Source organism: Rhopilema esculentum, chromosome 11 (assembly GCF_057945365.1).
Source record: "Rhopilema esculentum isolate cy_ngs chromosome 11, ASM5794536v1, whole genome shotgun sequence".
NCBI lineage: Eukaryota > Metazoa > Cnidaria > Scyphozoa > Rhizostomeae > Rhizostomatidae > Rhopilema > Rhopilema esculentum.
Window position 1 is genome coordinate 7,571,380 of NC_142825.1, and position 14,535 is coordinate 7,585,914.

General features: G+C 35.9%; 1 protein-coding gene across 1 annotated transcript; it reads right to left on the reverse strand.

Moving 5' to 3' along the window:
• Window positions 1-137: 137 nt before the first annotated feature.
• On the reverse strand, window positions 138-14,482 carry LOC135693521 (uncharacterized). The gene is made up of 13 exons (XM_065212041.2): window positions 14,274-14,482; window positions 9,781-10,131; window positions 9,149-9,306; window positions 8,839-8,888; window positions 8,123-8,160; window positions 7,830-7,857; window positions 6,983-7,145; window positions 6,485-6,534; window positions 5,547-5,681; window positions 4,419-4,533; window positions 3,542-3,608; window positions 3,327-3,406; window positions 138-929 (listed from the first exon to the last, which is right to left on the reverse strand). Exons 1-13 carry the CDS (start codon window positions 14,377-14,379, stop codon window positions 915-917), a joined length of 1,356 nt encoding a protein of 451 aa, XP_065068113.2. The 5' UTR covers window positions 14,380-14,482; the 3' UTR covers window positions 138-914.
• Window positions 14,483-14,535: the final 53 nt, after the last annotated feature.

A 14,535-nucleotide genomic window follows, 5' to 3' on the forward strand; every position in this document is an offset into this window, starting at 1 on the left:
GTCCTGACTGATCCTCGCTTCAGTCTAAAAAAGTTGTAGTTTTAAAATGCTGGACACGCAAAGATCCTGGCAAGGTCAAGGGTTTAAAAAACATGTCTATGCATGTGGGTCTTCTCTGCGGCGTGGTAGAGAGAATCTTTTGAGAAAAGTGCATATTTTATAAAAGATGATGATTAAAACGTTAACCACAAATCAGATTTTCTCAGATTCAATAAACTTGATGATAAGTTTAGATTAATAGTTCGAGCGTGTATTGTTTAGATACACATGTATCTCAGTTACATCAAAGCTGCAAAATTAATCTTATATACAAGATAAAAATGCGAACAACCAACTGAGTGGAATGGATTTTCTGAGTGGAATCTGCGTGCATTCATTTGCCTTGAGGATACTTATGAGCCTAAATGTACTTTCACCATTACTGAAAAGGAGCAGGGTAACCCGAATACAAGTAAAACGAAATTAATTCCACCGATTTTGAACTTAGTGTTATTGAGTGAAATTTTGCAAAAAAATATTATCAACAAACTTGATTATATTCCAAGTAATGAAAAGTTTAAGTCTAGCTGTACCTGTTAACTAGTGACAGGAAGCAAATATGACAAAATGTTCGAGACGATAAGCCCACCAATAGTTGACAATTAGTGCGAAGTTAGAATATCATCAAAGAAGATGTGATTGAAAGGAAGACATATTTAATTTTTGCACAAGGTTCCTATAACCCTTTTCTCAGTTTATAAAATAAACTACAAATCTAGAATGAAATTCATTGTTATTACGCGGTAACATGGGGTCTTAATCCAATTTAGGACTTACTGCCAACATCCATCAAGTTTTCCAGATTCACGTATTGCAATGGTGATGTTTTGTAAAGTTTTGTCAACTGTTCTCACCCAATATGAAATATCCTAACTTCAATCTGCGAATGTCTGCAAACAGAAATAAAATAGATTTAAGACTGCGAATAAGACTCACTATCATCAAAGACATTGGAAAAGATATATTTCCAAGGAGTTTTGCCTGGCTCAACATATGGAATCACAGTTCGGGGGCTTGGCACCTTATTGAAGGCTTCAGAAAAAGTGCAAAGATATGAAAAATAATCAATAATTTACCAAAAAACACTCCTGAAGATAAGATCTCGGAGTCTCAATAGCAGAGGTTCCAGCAAACTAAATGAATTAAAACAACGAAAAATATCATCAAGAAAAATGGTAGGTATGGAGCAACAGCACGTTTCGGGGCCAAAAATGGAAATAGGAAGATCAAGCAGTAAACACAGAGCAGCGACAATATGGAATGCCTTTTTCAAGGAAGGTTAAAACTATAAGATCTTTTCCTCCATTTAAATTTGAACTTTCGAAAAACACTATAAGGTTTTTAAAGTTTATAACAATGATTACATCTCTTTTAAAAAATCTCACTGACATAATTTCTCTTTATTGGATTATTTTTTATTCTTAAGCTATTTTTAACTTAATTGCAAGCATGCAAGCAGGCCCACATCAGCCATGTTTGTATGTATGAAATAAAAACAAGCCATTTGCCAGGATTCGGGTATCCCAGCAAAAAGAGACCCAGTGCAAACACATTTCATCATTTCACAACGTACTCTACCTTGGGTACCAGAGCCGCAAAAATTTAACGGCAGCAAAAAAAATGAGAGCTGCGGAGGCAAAGGTGAGAGAAGAGGGAAGAAGAAAAGCCGTTAAATTTTTGCGGCTCTGGTACCCAGGGTAAACGTACTCGTTCACTGATTCCAAAGGCAAAACATTCCCCAACTCCCCCCCCCCCCCAGTTAAATAAATCAGTCTTGAAACAATCGAGGCTTGTAGCTCTAAAAGGATGCTAAACAGTTAATGAAGAAGATAACAGAAAAAGGGTGGAGGAAAGTTAAGAATTTCGATGATATGTAGTTTGGCTTTTTGAAAGGTAGGGGAACAGTGGATACATTTTGAAGAAACTTTAAGACGGGCGATAAGACCTTAAGAAAGTGTATGATAGAGCTTCAAGAGGAGGACTCTAATGGGATTTTAGAAAAACAGGTCGTACTGTAGCGACTTGTGTAAAGCTATACATGAAAATGCGCGGAAATCTGAAAAAAACTTATTGTGATACAGGAGAATATGACATCAAATTGCAATTACATCAGGGAACATCACAAAGCCCATTACTATTTAAAAATTACCTGGGCGCTTTTAGTGAATTTTTAATGAAAGGATTGTCCTGGGGGTTTGTGTATGCGGGTGATCTAGCTGTGTTTTGCGAATCTTTGATGTGGATGGTAAATGACGTGGATGCTGGATTGTAAAATGACGTGCAAGCACGAATAAAAGCTAGTTGTGATAAATGGCGCGTTACTAGGGTAAGTGACAGAAAATTACCAAGAAAAATGAGTGTGATGATAAGTGATGAGACCAGCATTGATGTATCAAGCGAAAACCTGGGCGATGAAGAAAAGAGCACGAGAATAGGTTTGAAAGGGCAAAAAGATGAAAATGTTTCGATGGATCACAGGATTAATTTTGATGGGCAGAATCAAAAAAAAAGCTAGGGGTGGTGAACTTTTTGGTAAAGGTAAAGGAAACAAAATTAACATGGAAAAGGCATGTGGTGAGAGGCAACTAAGAAATGGAACAAAAAGTTGACGAAAAGAGGAATGTCAAGGAAGAGATGGAGTCAGGGCCTTCACTACAATAAGCTATTTTACCGTTTCATACCATTCTCTAAAAACAAGCCACGGTAGGAAATATATAATCAAAAGGGAGATTGAAAAAAGGACCGGGCCAAGAAAATAAGCAAAATAGAAATCTGTGACAAATTAAGTCTGAGCAGCTGACCCTACACTGGCTGCACGTACATGGCAGTGAGTTAAAAAGTCTAGAAAGATACCTTTGTGGTAGAAAAATCAATGTTTTGATGAAGCTTTCTTTCAATGCTTTAGCAGTCTCGTGACATGACAATAGAAAATCATTTTAAATAACATCTTCATAACCCTTTATAATGAGCTAGAGACCCTACTTCCAAACCGGAAGAGCGACAAATGTGGTTGGGGGTTGGTTTAACCCTTAAGATGAAGCATTGGACAAATCTTGGTTATTGGACAGTTTTGCTGTGACTCGTGGCTTGAGATGAAAACAAAATTAACAAAAAATGCAAGCAAGAACAATCTCTTGTGATAAAAAATAAATAACTGAAACCAAATTTCTCCCGTAATTGCACCGTGTTGTAAGACTGCAAGCAAAGTTACATTGACACGTGTACTATGATAATAAATATAATATGCTGAAATAACTTGATTGGTTATTAAAATGCAATCATTTTACCAATCTAAGAGATCTTTCATGCTCTCGCCTCCTTCCTTCAACTTGTTTATTAACTTCTTCCACTTTTCGTTGGAGCAGAACTGAGGGACGAAAAAAGTAGCATGACAATCGATACAGAACTTCACATACACTTCAGAAACGGTAGATTAATTTGAGCATGATAAACATCGCCTGCTAAAGAGAATTCAAAATTTTAATGGGAAATACCAACATACCAGCATTTTGATCCACCCACTGAAGCGCATCCATATGGGAGTTGAGTATTTTTGCTATTTGAGACATCTGGAAAAGAAAACTCGCGTCAGCCAAACTTCCTTCTGAAAAAACATTGACCTTACCCTTCAAAGGTGCATATAGCTTCTCTAGCTTGGAGAAACGTCTAGAGAAAACAAAGCCAAAATGTGGTGTCTTATTCTTGAGATGCAACAAAAGGACACAAAAACAGCTTTAATCATTTTAAGAATCCAGATGTACAGGAAACTTGACCGGGAACAAAAAGCCGCGAAAAGTTTCGAGCATATCAAAGCCGGGTGATATCCAAGCTTCTTCAGGGGTATGACGATAACGCCAGGGGGCTAGATGAGAGAGGTTAATGTTACATCTTGGTCACCATCCGTTGATTCAAAAATCGAGCTTGCACAAAGAGCCGGGAGCATTTCGGAAAAAATTGAAATAAAACTTGTAAATAAAATCATGTGCGGTACATCGAAAGGTGAAACGTCGGATCATGACCAAAGATGAAGAAATAATTTAAGAGGAAGATTGGACATTCGCAAGGTTTTTATTCGGAGCACCTAGGTATAAATTTCAAGGCGAAAAGTCTCTGTATAGTTGTACACTGCGTGATGATTGCTGTAGCTTTTGCTTCACATTGAAATATTTAAGATCATTTAGTGATGTATGTATTGATGATAATATGAAAATATATCATAGCATCTACAAAAATTAATATTCTTAAATTCAGCTAACTTATCAGTCTTAAATATGCTTTCTTTTTTGAACGTATCCATCCTGAAATATGTTAATTAGAGCTTTGACACGCTATGGACAAAATAGCTCATTTTAAGGACAAATAAACTGCCTGAAACTCACAGGATCTTCGTTTTCTTTCGTGTTTGCGTTTGAAGTATTGATATGGTTAATTATATCTTTAATGTCCAGCATCATTCTCTTCAATTGAGTATCAATATTTTCAGCCATCTTATAACTACAAAAAGTAACAAGGAGCAACATGATCATTTTTCAAAACAACATTTTCAGATGAGAGAAGATCTGAAAAAATCTGGTTGAAGACACCTTTACAAGCCTTGGTTTTGACATGAAAGACGTTTTTTTTTCGTGGGCAGCAAACTCTGCTAAAGATTTTTTAATATTAACATATACGCCATCAAAGAGTTCTGCAAAACTTTTCACGGTACATACAGTGTAATATAACCTTTGGTATGTCATTATATTTAAAGGGCTGCGCAGTCCGTGGTCACTGCGAGATATTGTGAAAGACTCTACGCAAATTTGTCAATGGTGTCTTGCCTTGCTGTTAGTTACTTCAGAAAAATCTGTTTCCATCATATCACATCTTCTTAGCGAGGAGCTTAATAATTCAGAGCATATTGATTATACATAAACATTATATTCTATCGGAGACAAGAAACTTTGTCATAAAAAGCATTCAGAGAAAATATGGGTTTGTTTAGAGAGGCCATCATTTCACCATCAATGGGGTGTCCAGATCTATCAGATGTTGTGTATTTATCTATGGAAATATTCCAGCAATGGAAATATCTAAACATTCGATAATGTCTACAGCTGCGAGACTCAGCGTGATTTATTTGACAAAAGGGTAAATTTGTTTACAAATTTTAGTACAACCCCTTTAAAATGTGAAGTGCAAATATCTTGGCAAAGTCTCGTCTGCTTTTCCAAAATTTATTTTGTCTTCTTGAATCGATCATTCGAGAAAACTTCGGTGTACCTAGTACCCGAAGTATGATTTTTGAGATGCTTGAGAATAGTTAATGTTTTGTGTCATGGCTTTTCGTGTCATGTATCATGATTCCTGAGCACCGACAACGCTTAGTGGTAAGGAGCAACTGTAGTTTGCAAAACAAGATGAATTGATTTATAACAACCTTCTGCCAAAACACAGCCGAAACACTGTTTTAACTTTATATCACGCGTGCATACTAAGCGTAAATGCCACAGAAACAAAAGGTTACATACGTTTTCTCTCGTTCCAAATCAGCATGCTGCATGTATGGTATGCTTTGCTGGGCTTTAACTTGCTCTTCCAGTGGGGACAAGATCTCCTCTAGTTCTTGTTGTTGAGAAAGTATAAAATCAAGTTCGCGGTCAAGCCTGAGAAAGGAAAAGCTGGTAATAAAATAAGGAAAAAACATAACTGGATGACAATATTTTTTTTGTTCTATAAGCATTCTAAATATGAAAAATGAACTATGCATTACAAAAAAATAAAATATGAGTTATGCAGAGGTTCAAGTCTCTTTTATTGGGAAGAGCTAAATTTCTCTTCAGACATGGATATTCAACTTAACAATTTAAAAACGCCTCCTCTATTTAACGCCTCCCTCTTTTGACGGCATTTATAAACACCCAAGGTAAGAAATAAAGGATATTTCCTGTGACCCTAACCACCACAATATTGAATACTGAAACTATTACGACCACTGGTAGACAAAACATTGTGTACTAAACAAAATTCAAGTGCACGGCACAATTTTATCATTGACAACGAGAGTCTGAAAAGTAGAATTCTGAAAATGTCAGTCTAACTGTAACTTGTTTAAAGTAGAAAACTCTGGCGTTAAAAAAATAATGTGATTTGTAATATAGCCAATTTTGCAATTTGAGGAAGTCGAAGCGAGCCCAACTGGAGGGGGTCAGGGGACCTATTCCGAGACAATTTTTAGGACCAAGTCTTTTAAAATGCCAGACAATACCCTTAGAATCTGAAATAAGACAAAGACATTTAATTAGCTTGGTACTAATTATTGCGGAGTTACTCTTTTGTCTGACACAACTTTCTGATCGTTTGAGGGGGTACTTGCCCTCTTGCCCCCTAGCCACACCAGGTGCATTTATTCTACAAAAAATATAAAACTATTAACGTATAAAGCAACGGGTTAAAGATTTAAGCATGCCTGCTTTGATCTGTTTTCAGTCTCTGGATATCATCATTGATCAAGGTTATCTGGAAAGTAGAAAAAGCGGGCGTTAAGTCAACGGTTGGGGATATATATCTTACAATAGGCTACACACGTCATAAATACAAGACAAAGAATATTTCTAAAAAACAGCCTTTCAAAATGGTTCAAATAATAACGAATGATGAAAAGTCAAATATATAATTACACAAGAATACATTATATTTCAATTGTTCATTAACATATTGACTTGAGAGATACTAAAGCCAAAATTCAAATTGAATATAATTTTGCCAATAACTATTTAGATTTTATCTCATAGTCAAACTAGGATAATAGTTAACAAGGAAAAATATTTAGAAAAAGGTTGAGGTATTAACACCAAATTGGTTGCAATTGGTTGAGGTATTAACACCAAAAACGAAAATAAAACGCATAAAAATTACTAAACAAATTAGGCTTTTCCAAAAAATAATAGAATAGACCATCACGAACCTTTTCTCCATTTTCAATTAATAATTTGTCCCAAGAGTTAACTAGTTTGGCTTGCCTCAGAAAAATGGTCTCTTGTTCTTCTAATTCTTGAACCCATTTGTTAATAACATCTTCCAGCTGCTTATATGTGAATTGCTTTTCCGTAGCTACAGTCGCTGTTGAACTGGATATGCAAAATAAGATATGTTATTTACCACCCTGGATGCTATACTCTAGTGAAAGAGAAGGTCGAACAACTGTCTTTAACTTATCGACAAACTCTTTCACACACCCACACATTCATTGAGGCTCATCCAGAGTGGTTGCTAGCACATGAACAGCCTCATCCTAGAAAATTCTATGGCCCTGAAACTAGCCCTTTCTTTGCTTCAGTTTTTTGAGTCGGACCTTGAACTGCTACAAACATTATTTTGGGCCAGATAAATTGCCTTAAGAGATAGTGCAATGTTGTGTAATTAACTAAAAAGGCACCAGCAAAGGTTTGAATCATCATGAGTATAAGTGAGATAGATTACTGGCAGAATTTAACAAATTTCTTGCATGCCTGGTGCAAATGGAAATTATGGATGAACAGTGAGCTTTTCATTCCACTTGAATAATGAGGTAAAAATGAGGATATGTTGTCTGAAATTGAACAGTACTCTGTCAATATTGAACCTCTGTTTCAAATGGGGAAGACTGAACTAGGTGTATATGTTTTGTAGATATAGGTCTCAAATGGTAACAACATAAATCAGGGGTTCAAGTCTAATTCACTTTGTCAAGCAACCATGTTTAACTTTGACTACACAAAAAAACCGACTCATGCAGGCTAAAATTGAGATGCCTGTGAATATTGACAACTTACGTTGCTATTTGTGCAGTTGATGTGGTACCTTAAAAGACAAAATGTTGAAACACAATTACCTTGATGATAATTTCATTGCATAAACTAATTATTGCTTTGTCAAAACTTTCCATTTCAAGACTCCTGCAAGATTTTGCATCAAGAATTACCATGATAGAAAATGTAGGAAAATAAAGCATGATATCTTCAATCACCCCAATAAAGTACTGGAAAACACTGCATAGTCAGCCAATGAAATTGTTGACAAGATAAAGATACAAAAACAAAAATCTTAATCATAAAAAGTCACTTACTGCTTGCTGCAACTGTCTTAGTGGAAAGAGCAAATCCACTGCAGAAAGTAGATTAAGTGTCAAATGAAAAACTACTTTGTGCACAGAGTAAGTCAATGTAACATCATTTTCAGCAAAACTCTCAACAGTTGTAGTTAAAATGTAGTGCAATCATTCCTACTTCATATACAAATTAATCTTTACATGCTATTCCAAGCCTTAGTCAACAAGGGACAAGAAAGGGAGCTACAGATTTTATTAGAGAATCAAACTGGGAGGAGAAAAGAACATTTAATTCTGGGTAACCAACAGCATTATCAATGGCAAAAAGAGTTATGATTGCTACAGCTGCTGGTAGCAGGTTTAAGGACAGATACTACAGGAAGGGTGTTAGGGGGGGGGTATTCCTGAAAAAGGCCCTCTGTTGGCAGCCAAAATCTAAGGTCAATGAAAACTGTTGGCAGTTAAAAAAATTTCAAAGAGATCAAAAGAACTAGACAAAAATACAGAGACAAAAGACAAAAAAACAAAAATACTGTCAACTCTAGCAAGTAGAACTGTCAGTAAATCCTTGCAGCACTGCTTGCAAGTACAAATTGCTTTTAAACTAACTTTCAGGCACATTACCCAGAATTCGCTAGAATCAATATCATAGTCAACCAGCTACTAAACATCTATGATACAAAACAAAGAAATAACATTGTGTCACCTGAATTTACTTTCAAACAAAGCCTTACCTTGAAGTTGTTGCTGCTGCTTGAGAAACACCTCCAAGAAGAGAAACAGGCTGCAATCAAAACAGAATATCATTAGTCTCTTTGTAAAGAAGCTTCAGAGATAAAAATCAGTCTTAGGGGCAATCATGCAAAATTAGACCAATAAAATGGAAAGTACAGACAGCTTTGAACATTCGTATATCAAAATATCAATGTATATACTAGCTTGAGTGTTGCACAACATAATGTGACAATATAACTTGAAATTGTATAAGGAAAAATCTATTCTCCTCATATATCAATTAAGGAAAAACAAGGTGTGCCTGTTTACCTGAGTTGGCTTTACAGAGGCAACGGATGTCTGTCCAAATGTAGCACCAGTCAATGCTAATCCCTTTTGCCCTTCAGTTGTGGTTGATATGACACTTGTCCCTAAAGGTTTCAATCCTAGGCCTAAGGTTGGTGCTGTGCTTACTGGCTGACTTGTTGCTAAAAGAAACATAATATTACCAACTTCATCCTCTTATTTTTGCACTTTCTAAGAAAGAAAAAATGATCTTAGCTGGGGTTGCAAAAAGCTATGTTGCTCAACTTTAAAGGAACAAAAATAACAATTAGCCATGCAGTTTTGGAACATAAATCTGTTCAAAAATCTATCAGGGATATTCTATCAAAATACGGAATTAGAAACTGTATTAAAGAAAAGAAAAATTTCCAGCTTATAACTGCATTTCCTGACAAAAGGGTTGACTTTCAGCAACATCTGTTTTCATTTGAATACTTTTGGGAGGGTAGTGTATCATTTCCGAAGTTTGCAGCTTTATGAAATATATGAACATCTAAAACTTCCCCTGTATTGAGGACTTTCAATATTGAAACTTCTAGCAAAACTTTTTCTACATAGCACTATCAAGTATGAAATCAAAAAATATATTTGCATGATAAATTCTAATGTGATCTAACCTGCAGGTTGACTGCCAAAAGAGAATCCGGTTGTACCACTTTTGAGACCACTGGTTGCTCCAAAACTTCCTAGACTTGGTAGAGTTGCGGCTGTTGGCTGAGATGTAGGGAGTCCAAACGAAATCTGCCCAGTAGTTCCAGTGGAAGTAGCAGCTGCTGCTTGTGATGTTGGTTGCGTTGTTTGGCCAAAACCAAAACCTGTGCTTCCAGCAGATACAGAAGTTGTTGCCTGAGTACCAAATGCTGGTTTTGCTCCAAATGAAAATCCAGATGTACTTTGGCCTGAAGATACAGCTGAAGGAGCAGCTGAAGATGTAGCACCAAAGGTAAATCCTCCAATTCCTGTGCTTCCTGTGAAAAATATGAAATGCTGCATTTTCATTGTATTCTAACAAACTACAAAACAAAATCTAAACATAAGACAATTAGCATCACAAAATCCAGGCCTGGCCAGTTAAGATCAACCAGCCTTCTTCAGTGCTCTCCTGAATTGTTAGAAAAGAGTGATTATATGTTGCCTGTGTTTAAGGTGATATCTGTATCTAGGAAACATTTTGAAGATGTCTTAAGAAAGCCAGAACATCCAGGTCAATTTTACTATTTGATCTGTCTCCTCCAATACTTTCACTTGACCATAGAAGGGGAACATCTGTTGGGTTCCAGCTACACATGTTCTGTGGAAAGTAATGCCACTAAAGGTGACATTTGTTTGAAATAGATGCTACAAGACACAACCACAAAGCAAAGAGAGATTTTGAATCTGTTGGAAAGTTTTTCCAACTTGAGTAGTTAATAAGTATCTGATAAATGCAGTTGGCATGCTGTTTTTCTTGTGATCTTTTTGTGAATTTATTTTTAAGCAAAATAAACTATTAATGTTGAGTTGATCAATTTCATCTGTCTTTGCCTGCTTCATAATAAATGAAACACCCTAGTACCATTTTGGATGACTAGAAATCTAACCAAAATTGAATTTTGCACTTCCGCAAGTAGATTTTTAGCAATTTTAGGCGGCCAAACAGTAGAGCCTATTACTGAAATGACTCACATGAATTAAATTATTCAGATATCTAAAGTGAAAAAGAAAACAGACATATCCAACACCAATGATTTATATATTTTGAGCCTAGGCCTACTTTAAAAAAGTGTATAGCATAAAGATTTCTTACCATGGGGAAGTAACCTAAATATAGGGCAACAATTTTCAGAGCCATATAAGAGGGTCAGGCTGCATCGATTCTCTAGAAGAAGTGCTAATGATGCTATAGCTGCAGTAACTGCAAAGACAATACATTTCTGCATAATTGCTTTCAAAAACTATGGCCAAACAACATGGCTGTGCGTGGTGGTCATTCAATGATAGATCTGTTAAATTGTGATTCTGGATGGTCCTCATTGCTCTTTGTGGTAGAAATGAGGCATTATCTCAAGCATGCATCATCTATACAATACCTGGCAATCATGCCTTTTCGTTTCTGGCAAGTGAGCACTGGCCATCATGTCAGCACTCACAAAAAACCCAAACATGCGAATGTTGTTTGCTCACACAAAACGGTAAATTGTGAGGAATAAATGTTTCATCAGTTAACATATTTTGTGACCCAAGAAAGTGACATAGAAGATACAAAGCCAGTATATCAAAACAAAGCAAAATAAGTAAGCTGAATTAACCACATCCATATGGAAAAATCAAATTGAATATCAAATCCACTACATATGTTTGAGAATACTCTAGTCACTTAGTATTTGAACTTCAGTAACGTTCTTTATGACATTCCTGATATACATTAGACTTTCCCAAAGCATTCACACTTTGCAAGGGCATATCTTAACTGTGGAGGAGATGATAGAAGGCAAGGAAAATATATTTTTGAATCTTGTAGCTAGACTTATGAATAATTAATGAGCTAAAAAACATTCTCATTAGTTCCACTCTTAGTTCAGGGGGTTACCACCTGCAAAGAAGTCATTTGAAGGATGTAGGGATTAACACCAAGGCATATTCATGGGTGTTACAAAAAAGCCTCCAACAGCTCTTCCCATCAAACATTCAGCAATTTTTTAAGTCTCTTTAAACATTAAGTGTATTCCCTACTATGATACTTTTGAAAACCTCTCTTTTTTGTTTGATCACTCACCAGTTTAGAAAGCCTTCTTAGCTCGTCATTCATCATTTTTCTTTTGTGTTATTTTCAAAATCATTCATAATGTTTGCAGTTGACAGATTCTAGTTTTTTTCTTTACCCAACACTTTTCTTAACACTTTTCAATTGACATCTTTGTTTTGACACATAGCCTTTTCAATTTTAGTAAAATTGTCTTTTGAGCCTCCTGGATTTTGGGAACCATAACAACAGCTGTCCCTAGTGTATTGTTTGCAGACAACATTGATTGGCCTTTTGAAAGATGTGAGAGTACTGTGCTGGGCCGAATGTGGTCCGGTTCCAACTGTAAGAGCTTATTAATTATTCGCAAGCCTACAAAAGTCAAAAGTAATTTTTCCTTCTCCTTCTAATGTCTCCTCTGCAGTTTAGATATGCTCTCGCAGTAGTATGAATGCCTTGCAGATTTAACAAAAATAGATATACATTAAACTTATAAATGCAGCTCATTTATACTGGGTATTTAACCTTTCTTGGAGTGCATTTAAGATCAATGTGACTATTTGTTTTCATTTGATGTTACCTTACACCAAAGTACACTACAGCAGGATTATACTGTTTTAAACATTTTTGGCATTGTTGATTATTATTATTACTTTTAGAGCGATGACTAGTGCAAGAGAAATCATGCAAGCTATTGGCCAATGGCATGGCAATTTTCTTAGAAAAAGGCTTGGACAATGGTCAATTATATTTGAATATGATCAGAGCAAGTTTTTATGGGAGAAGTTAATGTCTAGCTTGATCTTGAATGATTGCCTCAATGATAAAACAATAAAGTACTATTTACTTAGGCACTGGGAGGGACTGAGGGCCACAGCCCCCAAAGTCTAGCAAAACTTACTGCCTTAAGGCTCCAATTGGGCAGTTCTATCACAAAGATCCATACTAAGCCCCTTTAACATTAAGCATCCACTATTCCCATGACTGTTTCCATTTTAAAATAAAATCATCTTAAGATATGCTAGGATCATATGAAAGTGGAATACATTCAAAAGATACATTAAAGCAAAATGACAATGTATCTGAAAAAGCAAATACACATTAGCATTTACATTAGCAGTCTTTTCACAAACGTTTCTTTTAGTGAGGCCATCAAAATATGTCAATGCTTTTTACAAAAGCGAGCTCAATAGCCCACCATTCCCAGAGGAGGATATCATTGAACTGATGGAAACTGCAACACGCTCAGTTGAATTCAGTAACATTTCATCAGAGCAAAAGTCATGAAGCCCTGTATGCTAGAGCAAAATATTAGCCACAGTTAATTTATGTGTGTATATTCTTTTTTGCTCTTGGCACCTGTAGTGTTTCTTATTTGTTTAATTTTTATAGACTTTAAGCTCAAAGAATTCCATTGCCTGCTATTGTGACCTTTTCTTTATTTATACATATAAGAAACAAAACTGGCCCTCAAAGAGAAAAGCCTCCTCGCTCACCCTTGTGAAACAATTGATCCTGCCAAAGTTTATAATGATGACATGTTTCAGATAATTAGCAGAGCCCGGTCATCTTTTCATCTAGCAGTTTTGGAATCAATCTACATACAAATAAAGAAACCACTATTGTGTAAAGAGAAGGAGTTTGTTTCTCTCTTGGACCCTAGTGATGGGTGCCTTATACTGACTCTTGGACCCTAGGCACGCTATACTGACTGGAAAACTATACCTGTGTTTTTCTGATTGGCCTATTTCGATCCACAGCTGGGTATTATCCATCTTATATTTTGTAGCCTTATTCTCTGTTCAAATGCCAAAAAACAAGAGTGTATGTCAAAGATCTTCGGGCCTAAGATGCATTTGTGTTCAATGTTCAGTAAAACACATTTTGAAAATCTAAGGCACTATGACATTGTTTGTGATTAATACAGTGACTTACAATGTCCCACTGATTTAAATAAAGTTTTATCCATATCAAATTTATTGAAACTGGTTTCAAGTTAATAACAAGATTATTTTGGAACCAAATTTCATCTGAATATGTTAGTAAGAAAATTTATTTTTTGTTTGTGACTATCTTTGCCAATGCGAACTACCCTAAATGTGCTGGAGGCTTGCAAGTAGATGAGGCCCTCTCACCATCTAAACATAATGACAGAAATATATGGTGTCACTTTCCCGCCAAAACTTACTGTCTTTGCTTGTAAACTCTGTGAACCTATCTTTCAACACGATTAGTTTGATCTAGCCTGTGTGTAACTGCCTTAGTGTGTAACAGCCTATCAGCACTACTATTGCTCTTGAAAAATTATTAAATTCCTTCTACGAAAGTGTGACCAGCATAAGTTGACAAAAATAGTAGTGTATTTAGGACGCAAACTTAGGGACTTACCCGCAGTAGAAGTCGTGGATCCAAGAGTAAATCCTGTTGATGCTGTAGTTCCACTTGAGCTTAAAGATCCAAAGCCTGCGAATCCCCCTTTATTTTGCCCAAACATCTTAGAAAATATGATGATACTTCATAAATCCTGCGACTAGACCCAAAATGCTAGGTTGGTGCTAAATGTCGCTTACCAATTGGCCTCGTTTCGATAGCTAATCTCATATTGAGAATGGTTTCTTGGTAATGGGAATGGGAACTAGTCTCTGCGTGC